Source organism: Schistocerca nitens, chromosome 3 (assembly GCF_023898315.1).
Source record: "Schistocerca nitens isolate TAMUIC-IGC-003100 chromosome 3, iqSchNite1.1, whole genome shotgun sequence".
Taxonomy (NCBI): Eukaryota; Metazoa; Arthropoda; class Insecta; order Orthoptera; family Acrididae; genus Schistocerca; species Schistocerca nitens.
The window spans coordinates 936,697,261-936,709,992 of NC_064616.1; the positions used below are offsets into that span (position 1 = coordinate 936,697,261).

The 12,732-nt window shown below is 47.8% G+C and overlaps 1 protein-coding gene across 2 annotated transcripts in view; it reads right to left on the bottom strand.

The window, feature by feature from the left end:
* The window catches only part of LOC126249015 (ceramide synthase 6), a 134,853-nt gene that overhangs the window by 24,887 nt on the left and 97,234 nt on the right, over positions 1-12,732 (bottom strand). For both annotated transcript variants that reach the window (XM_049950612.1, XM_049950611.1), the window contains exon 4: positions 9,751-9,859. In XM_049950612.1, coding sequence (XP_049806569.1) covers positions 9,751-9,859 — 109 coding nt within the window. The remainder of the gene's footprint in view (positions 1-9,750; positions 9,860-12,732) is intronic.

A 12,732-nucleotide genomic window follows, 5' to 3' on the forward strand; every position in this document is an offset into this window, starting at 1 on the left:
GGAAGCGGTGAACTAAAAGACACACAGAGCAACAAAAACTGGTACAGTACTGTAGTCACTCAAGAGTTTTAATTCTGTTGCCTGTAAAATGAACTGTCAGTACATTCCACCTGGCAACATACAAAAACGATAACCATCACATTAACATTAGGAATTTCAGAGAAATTTGAGTAATTGCACTACTACAGCGTAACAGCAAAAGTGAAAGTTATTTCATGGTGAAAATCAGTGCACAATTCAGGTATAAATAAGAAAACCTGTCAGCTCCACTCCACTGTGCGTGTAATAACAGAAATTCTGAAGGAAGTAAGATTGGGTTCAACATCCACCCTATACAGACATCATGACAGAGCGAGCCCAAGCTCGGATTGTGTCAAGGATGACTAAGGAAATCAGATGTACCCTTTCAAAGGAACCATCCCGACAACTGGCTGGAGCTATTTAGGGAAATCTCGGAAAACCTAAATCCGGATGGTCGGATGTGGGTTTGAGCCATCATTCTCACAAATGCGAGTCCAGTGTGCTAACCACTGCACCACCTCACTTGGTACAGAAATTCTGCTTACTGGCCCAAATCACCTGACTTGGGTACTACTCATAGATTCAAACCTCAACACGACAGAGATACAGGCGACCACGGCCTATATTGTTTATAATCTATGCATGCAACTTAAGTGCAGTCATGGCTCGTCACATACTGCAGTGGCACCGTGAGCTACTGTTCACACAGAACGCTACAAATTCTACCGAGTAGCAAAGTTCTCAATATTATGTCAAATGATGATTCAGGAGGGTACCTGTATTGATATTATACTCTACGTTATGGCATTAGAACTGAGGCAAGAGTTACATACAAGAAAAAGAAAACCCGAATGTTGGGTCTGCTGGGTTGTTTGCTTAAAAGAGGAGGAGGAGGAGGAGGAGGAGGAGGAGGAGGAGGAGGAAGAGGAGGAAGAGGAGGAAGAGGCGGAAGAGGAGGAAGAGGAGGGAGCAAACTGCTAGGTCATCAGTCCCTCGTTCTGATGAAAATAATTCCATAAGGGTGGGAATAAAATAATTGAGGCATACAAAACACAGCTGGAAGAAAGGAGAAAACCACAAGAATGACAGAAGGGCAACAAACACTAAAATGGACAAAATCTGACGAGAAAACCACAGAGATATGCAAGAAACACGAAGAAGAGATCAAAACAAGAGAGCAAAATACCATGGCTGGCTGACCATGAGAATAGAACTCTCCAACACATTAAAACTTCCATCCTAAAAGTAATGGCATGGAGGACACAGAGGAACAAAGGACATGTGCTAAAACTTAGATAAAATGATAAGACACACCCTCATGAATAAAACATAAACTAAAACTGCTTTTGAGGCATTGTCGCCCAACACTGAAGGTAGCGTGCTGGGAAAGTGAAAAGTCCGCAGCAGAGTGAAAAGTCCGCAGCAGAGTGAAAAGTCCGCAGCAGAGTGAAAAGTCCGCAGCAGAGTGAAAAGTCCGCAGCAGAGTGAAAAGTCCGCAGCAGAGTGAAAAGTCCGCAGCAGAGTGAAAAGTCCGCAGCAGAGTGAAAAGTCCGCAGCAGAGTGAAAAGTCCGCAGCAGAGTGAAAAGTCCGCAGCAGAGTGAAAAGTCCGCAGCAGAGTGAAAAGTCCGCAGCAGAGTGAAAAGTCCGCAGCAGAGTGAAAAGTCCGCAGCAGAGTGAAAAGTCCGCAGCAGAGTGAAAAGTCCGCAGCAGAGTGAAAAGTCCGCAGCAGAGTGAAAAGTCCGCAGCAGAGTGAAAAGTCCGCAGCAGAGTGAAAAGTCCGCAGCAGAGTGAAAAGTCCGCAGCAGAGTGAAAAGTCCGCAGCAGAGTGAAAAGTCCGCAGCAGAGTGAAAAGTCCGCAGCAGAGTGAAAAGTCCGCAGCAGAGTGAAAAGTCCGCAGCAGAGTGAAAAGTCCGCAGCAGAGTGAAAAGTCCGCAGCAGAGTGAAAAGTCCGCAGCAGAGTGAAAAGTCCGCAGCAGAGTGAAAAGTCCGCAGCAGAGTGAAAAGTCCGCAGCAGAGTGAAAAGTCCGCAGCAGAGTGAAAAGTCCGCAGCAGAGTGAAAAGTCCGCAGCAGAGTGAAAAGTCCGCAGCAGAGTGAAAAGTCCGCAGCAGAGTGAAAAGTCCGCAGCAGAGTGAAAAGTCCGCAGCAGAGTGAAAAGTCCGCAGCAGAGTGAAAAGTCCGCAGCAGAGTGAAAAGTCCGCAGCAGAGTGAAAAGTCCGCAGCAGAGTGAAAAGTCCGCAGCAGAGTGAAAAGTCCGCAGCAGAGTGAAAAGTCCGCAGCAGAGTGAAAAGTCCGCAGCAGAGTGAAAAGTCCGCAGCAGAGTGAAAAGTCCGCAGCAGAGTGAAAAGTCCGCAGCAGAGTGAAAAGTCCGCAGCAGAGTGAAAAGTCCGCAGCAGAGTGAAAAGTCCGCAGCAGAGTGAAAAGTCCGCAGCAGAGTGAAAAGTCCGCAGCAGAGTGAAAAGTCCGCAGCAGAGTGAAAAGTCCGCAGCAGAGTGAAAAGTCCGCAGCAGAGTGAAAAGTCCGCAGCAGAGTGAAAAGTCCGCAGCAGAGTGAAAAGTCCGCAGCAGAGTGAAAAGTCCGCAGCAGAGTGAAAAGTCCGCAGCAGAGTGAAAAGTCCGCAGCAGAGTGAAAAGTCCGCAGCAGAGTGAAAAGTCCGCAGCAGAGTGAAAAGTCCGCAGCAGAGTGAAAAGTCCGCAGCAGAGTGAAAAGTCCGCAGCAGAGTGAAAAGTCCGCAGCAGAGTGAAAAGTCCGCAGCAGAGTGAAAAGTCCGCAGCAGAGTGAAAAGTCCGCAGCAGAGTGAAAAGTCCGCAGCAGAGTGAAAAGTCCGCAGCAGAGTGAAAAGTCCGCAGCAGAGTGAAAAGTCCGCAGCAGAGTGAAAAGTCCGCAGCAGAGTGAAAAGTCCGCAGCAGAGTGAAAAGTCCGCAGCAGAGTGAAAAGTCCGCAGCAGAGTGAAAAGTCCGCAGCAGAGTGAAAAGTCCGCAGCAGAGTGAAAAGTCCGCAGCAGAGTGAAAAGTCCGCAGCAGAGTGAAAAGTCCGCAGCAGAGTGAAAAGTCCGCAGCAGAGTGAAAAGTCCGCAGCAGAGTGAAAAGTCCGCAGCAGAGTGAAAAGTCCGCAGCAGAGTGAAAAGTCCGCAGCAGAGTGAAAAGTCCGCAGCAGAGTGAAAAGTCCGCAGCAGAGTGAAAAGTCCGCAGCAGAGTGAAAAGTCCGCAGCAGAGTGAAAAGTCCGCAGCAGAGTGAAAAGTCCGCAGCAGAGTGAAAAGTCCGCAGCAGAGTGAAAAGTCCGCAGCAGAGTGAAAAGTCCGCAGCAGAGTGAAAAGTCCGCAGCAGAGTGAAAAGTCCGCAGCAGAGTGAAAAGTCCGCAGCAGAGTGAAAAGTCCGCAGCAGAGTGAAAAGTCCGCAGCAGAGTGAAAAGTCCGCAGCAGAGTGAAAAGTCCGCAGCAGAGTGAAAAGTCCGCAGCAGAGTGAAAAGTCCGCAGCAGAGTGAAAAGTCCGCAGCAGAGTGAAAAGTCCGCAGCAGAGTGAAAAGTCCGCAGCAGAGTGAAAAGTCCGCAGCAGAGTGAAAAGTCCGCAGCAGAGTGAAAAGTCCGCAGCAGAGTGAAAAGTCCGCAGCAGAGTGAAAAGTCCGCAGCAGAGTGAAAAGTCCGCAGCAGAGTGAAAAGTCCGCAGCAGAGTGAAAAGTCCGCAGCAGAGTGAAAAGTCCGCAGCAGAGTGAAAAGTCCGCAGGAAAGTGAAAAGTCCGCAGGAAAGTGAAAAGTCCGCAGGAAAGTGAAAAGTCCGCAGGAAAGTGAAAAGTCCGCAGGAAAGTGAAAAGTCCGCAGGAAAGTGAAAAGTCCGCAGGAAAGTGAAAAGTCCGCAGGAAAGTGAAAAGTCCGCAGGAAAGTGAAAAGTCCGCAGGAAAGTGAAAAGTCCGCAGGAAAGTGAAAAGTCCGCAGGAAAGTGAAAAGTCCGCAGGAAAGTGAAAAGTCCGCTGCAGAGCGGCTCAAAGTGGGCAGTCCAGCAGGTGGATGACCGTCATTTGTGGGCCACAGCGACATCGAGGTGGGTCCTTGCGACGGAGGAGGTAACCATACGTTAGCCACATATGGCCATTGTGGAGCTGGCAGACGACAACTGATTCCCGGCAAGAGGACCACATGAAAGATTTCCACACATTCGTAGCCTCCTTAATGACACACAGTTTGTTGTACATACTGTTATGCCATTCCATCTCCCAAAGCCGAAAAACAATGTGGCATAAAAATGCAGGTCAAGTTTTGGAGATACGTATCTCTCCCAATACTATTGTTTCCGTCATTTGATAAGCTGGCGAACATTGGTACGGAGCCGTTTGAAGGCTATGACGTGCTCCATGGAAGGGCGCCGCTTATACCAGTGTAGAGCTAGCCGACACTCATTAATTGCTTCAGCGACTGCCAAGGGACTGTCTTTCACTGGGGGGCACCCAAACGAATGAGGGATCACATTTTCTGCCTCAAAAACGATCACTGCAGTGACCTGCTCAACGACAATATCGATGGCACCATGTGGGGGAGGTTCAGCAGTGACTGCAGAGGTGAAGGCTCCCAGGATGCCTTGCTTAAAGCCCATCTGCGTACACGTCCGTGAGCATGACACTGGGGGAGTGACAGGAAGATGGGAAAGTGGTCACTACCACACACGTCGTCATGTGCTCTCCGTTAGATAGATGGGAGAAGGCCAAGACTGCAAAACGAGATATCAAGGTCTGAAAATGTGCCACGTGCCACACTGAAATGCGTGGGGCCACCTATATTTAAGAGGCAGACGTCGAGTTGTGACAGTAAATCTTCGACATCACTGCCTCAGCCAGTAAGTATGGTGCCATCCCACAAGGGGTTATGAGCGTTATAATCTCCCAAACGTATGAAAGGTTTAGGGACTTGCTCAACCAGTGCAGCCAATGAATTTAGGGATAGTGCACCATGTGGAGGAAGATATATTTTGCACACAGTTATTTCCTGCGTCGTCCATATCCTGACAGCCACTGGTTAAAGAAGGGTTTGAAGGGGCACAGGTTCACAGCATACCGAGTTCAGGACAGACACAAACTCCACCTGACACACTATAATAGTCACCACAGTTCTTTTAATATCCCCTACAGCAGTGGAGGGCAGGGGTTCACATTTCCGAGAACCAGGTTTTCTGAAGGGCAATGCAGAAAGCAGGTGTAAAGCTTAAGAGTTGCCATAGCTCAGCCAGGTGGTGTAAAAAATTGCCGCAATTCCACTGGAGGATGACGTTATTGTGAGGCTGGGAATTCATGAAGTGCACAAGGAGGCAGGTTATGCCTCAGGGTCGTCAGCTGCTGCCACTGATTGAGTCTTTGTAGCCATTTCTATGGTGGATGAGGCATCAGTGTGATCCAGGTACGCAGGGGATGCTAAGATCTCCACCGCATCCTCAGATGCAGAATTGACAGGGAGTGGTGGTGTTGTGGCCACTAGAGGTTCCTGTTTCTTAGCAGACTACTTCTTAGTTTGCTTGCTCTCTCGCTTCTCTTTAGCGGCTTGATGGGAAGATTTGCCTAAAGCAGCTTTAGGCGTGGAGGAAGACCGTGAAGCTCTATTAGTGGAGACCTTGGGAGAGAGGGCCCCAAGGGACCCCTTCCACACGAGAGGAGCCAGAGGAGGCTGTTGCTTTTCCAGCAGGGGGGAGGGGACCAATGTCCCCTTCATTTGGGGGGGGGGGGGGGCGGGCTCGCTCCCGAAGTAGGTGCTTTGGGAGCAATGGAGGAAGATTTGACCCCTACCACCAACAGGGCAGATGTATCCTGGTAGCCCGGAGGGCCCACTGTTCATGGCACAAAGTGAGGAACCACTGGCACTTGGGTCGGCGATGGTGACGTAGCAGCAGCATGTCGACATCAACCGAATGGGGTGTAATCTTTCGAATTTACATTTAGCCTCTGTGTAAGACAACCAGTCCAGAGTCTTGTACTCCACGATTTTCCGCTCCTTTTGGAGTACTGGGCAGTCTGGCGAGCAGGGGGAGTGGTGCTCTCCACAGCTGATGCAAGTGGGAAGTGGCGCACATGGGGTATCTGGGTGCAGTGGACGTCAACTGTCTTGACATGTGGTACTGGAAGTGCAGCGGGAAGACATGTGCCCGAACTTCCAGCACTTAAGAACCGCATAGGGGGTGGGACGTATAGTTTAATGTCACAGCGGTAAGCCATTACTGAACTCATAGGGCCAAAAAGTGTGAGACTCCTTTTAGTCACATCTTACGACAGGCAGGAATACCTCGGGCCTATTCTAACTCCCAGAATCGCAGTGGGAGACTACCAAGGGACTGTCTTTCGCCGGGGGCACCATAAAGAATGAGGAACGCGTTTTCCGCCTCAGAATCGATTGTTGTTGTGACCTGCTCAACGACAACATCGATGGCACCATGTAGGGGAGATTCAGCGGTGACAGCAGAGGTGAAGGCTTTCCAGTCTGCCTTGTTTAAAGCTCATCTGGGTAGGCGCCCATGAGCATTACGCCGTGGGAGTGACAGGAAGATGGGGAAGTGGTCACTAACACGTAAGTCGTCATGTGCTCTCCAGTGGATGGATAGGAGATGACCAGGACTGTAAACCGAGAGATCAATGGTCGAATATGTGTAATGTGCCACACTGAAATGTGTGGGGCACCTGTATTTACGGGTCAGAGGTCGAGTTTTGACAGATGCAAACTCAACCTGACACTATTATAGTCGCTACAGTTCCTGTTATATCCCTTATAGCTGCGGTGGAGGGCAGGGGTCCGCACTGCCGGGAACCAAGTTTCCTGGAGGGCAATGCAGAAAGCATGTGTAAAGAGTAACAGTTGCAGTAGCTCAGCCAGGTGGTGGAAAAAACCGACGCAATTCCACTAAAAGATTACGTGATCGTGAGACTGGGAAGGCATGAGACACACAACGAGACAGTCTATACCTCAAGGTCACCTGGTGTCATTGTGCGATCAACATCCATTGTGTCTGAGGGCTCAGCGAGCTCCAAGTCCTCAGCGGACGCCAGAATCTCCGCCTCATCTTCAGACACAGAGCTTGTAGGTAGTCATCGTGTGGTTGCCACCACAGTGCCTTGGTTCTTTGGCGTCTTTTCTTTTTAGGTTTTTCTCGCTGCTCCTTAGCTTGGTCCAGCTGGGAGGACTTCACTGATTCAGTCTCAGGGAATGAGAATGACCGTGAAGCCCTACAACCAGCTACCTGTGGTTGCTTCAGCCACTGGCGGGTGTCAGCTTTGCCACTGGCAGGAACCTGGGAAGGGAGTGACCCAATGGATCCCTTTGTGGGGAGAGGAGCCAAAGAAGACTTACGCTTCTCCGGCTGAGAAGTGGGGACTGATGTCCCCGATGGTTGGAGGGGGGGGGGGGGGTTGCTCCTGAGTAGGTTGTGTACGACCAACAGAGAAGGAAGTGCCTCCCACCATCAAGGGAGCAGCAGAGAAGGAAGTGCCTCCCACCATCAAGGGAGCAGCTGGAGTCTGACGGCTCAGAGCCAACGGAAGATGGTAGGATCGTTGTCATAGTGGCGGCGTAGGTTGACGTCATATGCACAAGACATAGTGTCTCATTTTCTCTTAGCCTCAATGTAGGTCAGTCAGTCCAGTGTCTTGTATTCCATTATTTGTCTTTCTTTCTGGAGAATCCTGCAGTCTGGCGGGAAAGGCGAATGGTGCTCTCCACAGTTGACACAGACAAGAGGCGGGGCACAGGGAGTATTGGGATGTGAAGGACATCCACAATCCGAAATGTGAAGCTGGAAGTACAGCGAGAAGACATATGTCCGAACTTCCAGCACTCAAAGCACTGCATTGGGGGGGGGGGGGATGATGATGATGATGATGATGATGATGATGATGATGATGATGATGATTATGATGATTGGTTTGTGGGGCGCTCAACTGCGCGGTTATCAGCGCCCATACAAATTCCCAACCTTCACTCAGTCCAATCCGCATCGTGGGAGGGATATATGGCTGTAAGTCACAGCAGTAGATCACCACCTTGACCTTCTTGGGTAATGTGTCACCTTTAAGTTGAAGATGAAGGCACCGGTGGCAACCTGATTATCCCTTGGATGCTGGTAGACGCGCCGGACGAAATGGACACCTTGCCGCTCTAAATCGGCGTGCAGCTCATCGTCAGACTGCAAAAGAAGGTCACTGTGAAATAAAGATACCCTGGACCATATTTAAGATCCTCTGGGGCGTGATGGAAACAGGTCACCTAGTTTGTCACAGGCGAGTAGTGCCCGTGACTGGGCAGAGGATGCTATTTTGATCAAGACCGACCCTAATCCCATTTTGGACAAGCCCTCCACCTCCCAAAACTTGTCCTCCAGATGCTACACAAAAAATGAGGTTTCACTGACAAGAAAGATTCCCCATCAACTCTTGTACGTATGAGGTACTGGGGGCCATTTGTGGTCGTATTTCTTGGCATTAAAGTTAGACCGTAACTGCTTAGAGACTGCTGGTGTTTGACCACCAGCATGAGATGATGTACTACGCTTCATGGCATGTCATCAGCCTTGATGCCACCCACTCCCACCAGGGGCCCTCCCCACGGGCGCCACCCAGCCGCAGCAAAGGCCACATGACAGGATGGCCATTGCTGGGAGTCCCGATGCCCCAGGGTGACGGCCATCTACTCCTTGACATACGTGGGGAGTTAATGGCGCAGGCATCAGCAGGTCAGGGCGCTACAACCAACAGGGTACATGGCGGCCCCACCACAATGGACTGGCTACCGTGCTGGATATGAAGTGCAAACGAGCTAAGAAGTTCATTATCGTTGACAGTGCAGAAAGAGATACTGCACAGAGGATGGAGGAAAACGCACCCAGGAGGGTGACCTCGCCGAACAGCTGGAGAATGATCCGAAGTGCAGATCCACGTCGACGAAAGATGCCAGAGGTCTCAGCGCATGATGGACACTATGCGACATGTGAGGCGTCCTTCCCCAATTGGCTTGCTCTTCGCGAAAATTTTCAAAAATGGAGGTCAAACCCTACAGGGGAACATCACATAAAGGCCGAAACGTGAGAGACTCCTTTTAGTCTCCTCTTACGATAGGCAGGAATACCTTGGGCTTATTCTAACTCCCGGAGTCGCAGGGGGGCGTTGGATCCGAAAATTGATTTCGCGCAGGAATAAAATGGAGACAATAAATGTACTCATAAAAGAAATAACACTCAAAAGACGAAAATGCTGTCTGCTATGGCAAACAAACCAAAATCTGGCTCGTAAATGTCTTGTGCAGACACACCACTCTTCTGAGATTTTAGAACTTTATTTTAATCGATAATGCAAGCATTTCGAACGCTTCTAATTTTTACTTTCACAAATGTCACATCATACTCTGGCTATTTGCCACATACAATCCACAAGCCCTCGTGTTTAATGTTGGATTTAGTTGCAATTCCGCGCGCACATTTAAAGAGACCATTTTATTCGGATGCATTTATCACTGCGTATGTCACGTGTTCAACAAATGGTAATGTGAACCAGAGTCAGGGTCGAAATTATCTCCAGGAAGACGATTTTGAGGTCGTTGGCACTTCGCGTAACCAAGCACTCTTGTGAACAACAACTTACAGCTACCTGCAAGCTATTTAGTGAGTGCGCTTAAAAAGCAGCGTAACTGTGAAGCGGAGAGATTGTGGCGAAAGCAGCGAGCGAGACGAAAGACAGTGCAGCCAACGACTTAAATGAGAACGTACAAACCTGGTAAGGGTAGGTGTACCAGCACTCGTTTATGTCCCACAGCCATGGCTTATCCCACAGGCAGTACATTCCATAGATAAAGGAATATGTATAGTACAGCCAGCGCCAACTAGAAAAAAAAGAGAACTTTAGTTACTTCCACGCTTACACACAACAAACAGCGAGTCTTCTATGATCAAGCACTGCGCACCGAATTCAATGTAAGATCTTCAGCAGAAAATACCAGAGATGTGAAACTAATCTAGGACTGGACATTAGACAGGGACGCAGAGAAGGGGAGGGGAAGGGGGCCACGAAGGGCCGCCAGAATTTCACGGTGGAATCTGTGGTCCAATTTAGATGCTTTGCCCACAAGAATCGTACTGTCCCGTGTACATCAACTTTGAAGTACGCTTCCAGCTGCCACGCCACTGGAATCGCACACTGTGATGCACCTGTTCATCTGTACTGCAGCAGATCTGTGTCTGCAGGGAACCGGGAATTTGTTCTCTCTTGTGACCATTCGCCAGTATTATTGCGCAATGGTCTTAGCGTGCGACTACATGTGTAACTTATTTTCTGAAGTTCTTATGTACATTAAACATGGTCACATAAGATGTCGCACACCTTGTATCTTGCGAATCAGCGACTCCAGCCAGTTATTGGCTAACTTTAGTTTTAACGAGAAGTGTTTGGTATTGCGCTTCAGCTACGACGAAGTTTTGCCATATGGAAAATCATGTATAGAATCATCAACATACATGACTGAGCTGGGAATAAATTAGCCCCTTGGATTACTAACATGACGACTGACAACGCTGCACTTTTACTAATCTCAAGACCACAGAGAGAGCAGTTGCTTCTTTTTGGAATCAATTACTCAACACACAAAGTGAATACCGCACCATCCTCTTGATCAATCCACAACCCGTTACAATTTTTTTTCCGTTTTGCGTTTCTGGCAAAAATATAACAACGAAACGTGAGGTCTGTATGATAGTTCTGCTTACGTAAGTCTCGCACTATTCCCTGGATATGGTCACTTGGTCGGTAGAGTACGCTTGATATTTACCGAAGTTTTTTTAAAAAATTATTTAAATGTGATGAAAAATGCTCCTAAATGAAAACTCCCGTCTGAAAAACAAACTTTACATCAAATTTGGGAAGCGTTAATATCAAAATAATCGTAGTTAAGGATCAGGAGTCAAGTCCCAAAATGCACTTCCACCAGGAATGCAGTCACCCTCACGAAATACTAGAAACCATCACGATAGCTAGTTGAAACCCAAGATGGAACGAGTGATAACTTTCCGCGACACGTGGAACGTGTATCAGAAAGTACAATCGGATTCACCAAGACGTGCAAGTATAATCATTACGAGGGGGCGAGAGGTTAACTGGAATTTGTTGACATATTAATAACTTATTTCTAAAAAATTACAAAATATGGAGTTATTTCAGTTTGTCTAGTACCGACTAGGACTACTAAGTACACGATGCCGATTGCTGAGACAGTAGAGCAAAATACACTAATATTTGGGAAAATTGTAACAGCCAAGAAGAATAGCCCAAATGATTATTAACTGAGCTATTTATTGCTCACGCTTCAATTCCGTACAAGGTTAAGGCTACATTACAGGCGCACACTTTTAGGGCTTCGCAACATTTACATTTATATTAGGTGCTATCAAATTCCTCTCTTTCTGAAATGATTTTCTTCTTATTGCTAAGTCTACATTTTATATCCTCTGTACTTCGACCATCGTCAGTCATTCTGCTATGCAAACAGAAAAACTCGTGTACTACTTTTAGTGGCATTTCCTGATTCCTGGAGCATCACCTGGTTTAATTTTACTATATTACATACCCTTTATTTTACTTTTGTTAATGTTCATCTCAAACACTTTTCAAGACACTACCCATTCCATTCAACTGCTCTCCCAAGTCCTTTGCCGCCTCTGACAGAATCAGAGTGTCATCGGCAAAAGCTCAACATTTTAGTTAATACTCTTTCCATACTTCTCGTTGGGTTTCCTTCAATGCTTACACAATGTACAGATTAACGTGGGGACAGATTACAACACTGTCAGTCCCTTCTCAACAACTGCTTCTCTTTCATGTCCTTCGACTCATAACTGCAATTTGATATCTGTACAAGTTGTAGGTAACCTTCACCTCTGCTACACTCAAAATTTCGACGGGTGTACTCCAGTCGAGATTGTCGTACGGTGTATGAAATGAAATATACGAAGAGTCACATTTGAAATCTCCATCCATGGCCAAGGCGAGATTAAACACACGAGCTGGTCGCAGGGCGAGTCATTTTCCCAAGATACCAGTTGTTCCTCTACATCTGTTGAAAATAAACTTTTGAAACGCCCTTGTAGGAAGAGCATTTTGCAGGGGTTATTAGAGCGAGAGGAAAATTGCCAACGAAACTGCCTGGGTGCCACGGATGTTAAATTCGGAGAATGTTTTTTGGGAGCTCGCGAAATAGGAAGTCAGCAGCCCTCGTGGAGTTAAAGTGACAACTCGAGGACTGTGTAGGGCGGAATTGCTGTTTTAAAGTGTAACTGAAGCCAGGTTAGTAGTGATCCTTCGTGATACACAAAGTTACTTTTCAAGTACGGAAAGACCACAAGAATCTGAAGTGCGTTCCTGTGGGTGGGCGATGAATTCTGTTTAATCTTTTTTCCGGTTTTCTTGGTGAGACAAGATCGCAGGGCCAAGTACTGGATTGGTAGAGATCGAAGTTACGAAGAAAAAGCTTTGCTAGAGCAACGCAACCGACAGATGTGGTTAGAAGGAACTAATACGCATTTTCACACATTGTGGAAGATAGGAGCTTCACGATGATCTTTCACATTTAATGGAAAGGCTTCAATATCAAGCCGTATTCTATCCGAAAGAACGAAGCACATAGAAGCCATGGGAGCGGCATTACAAATGTTGAAACAGACAATTAAAATAGCATATCGCAAGAAAATATGAAAATAAAACAGC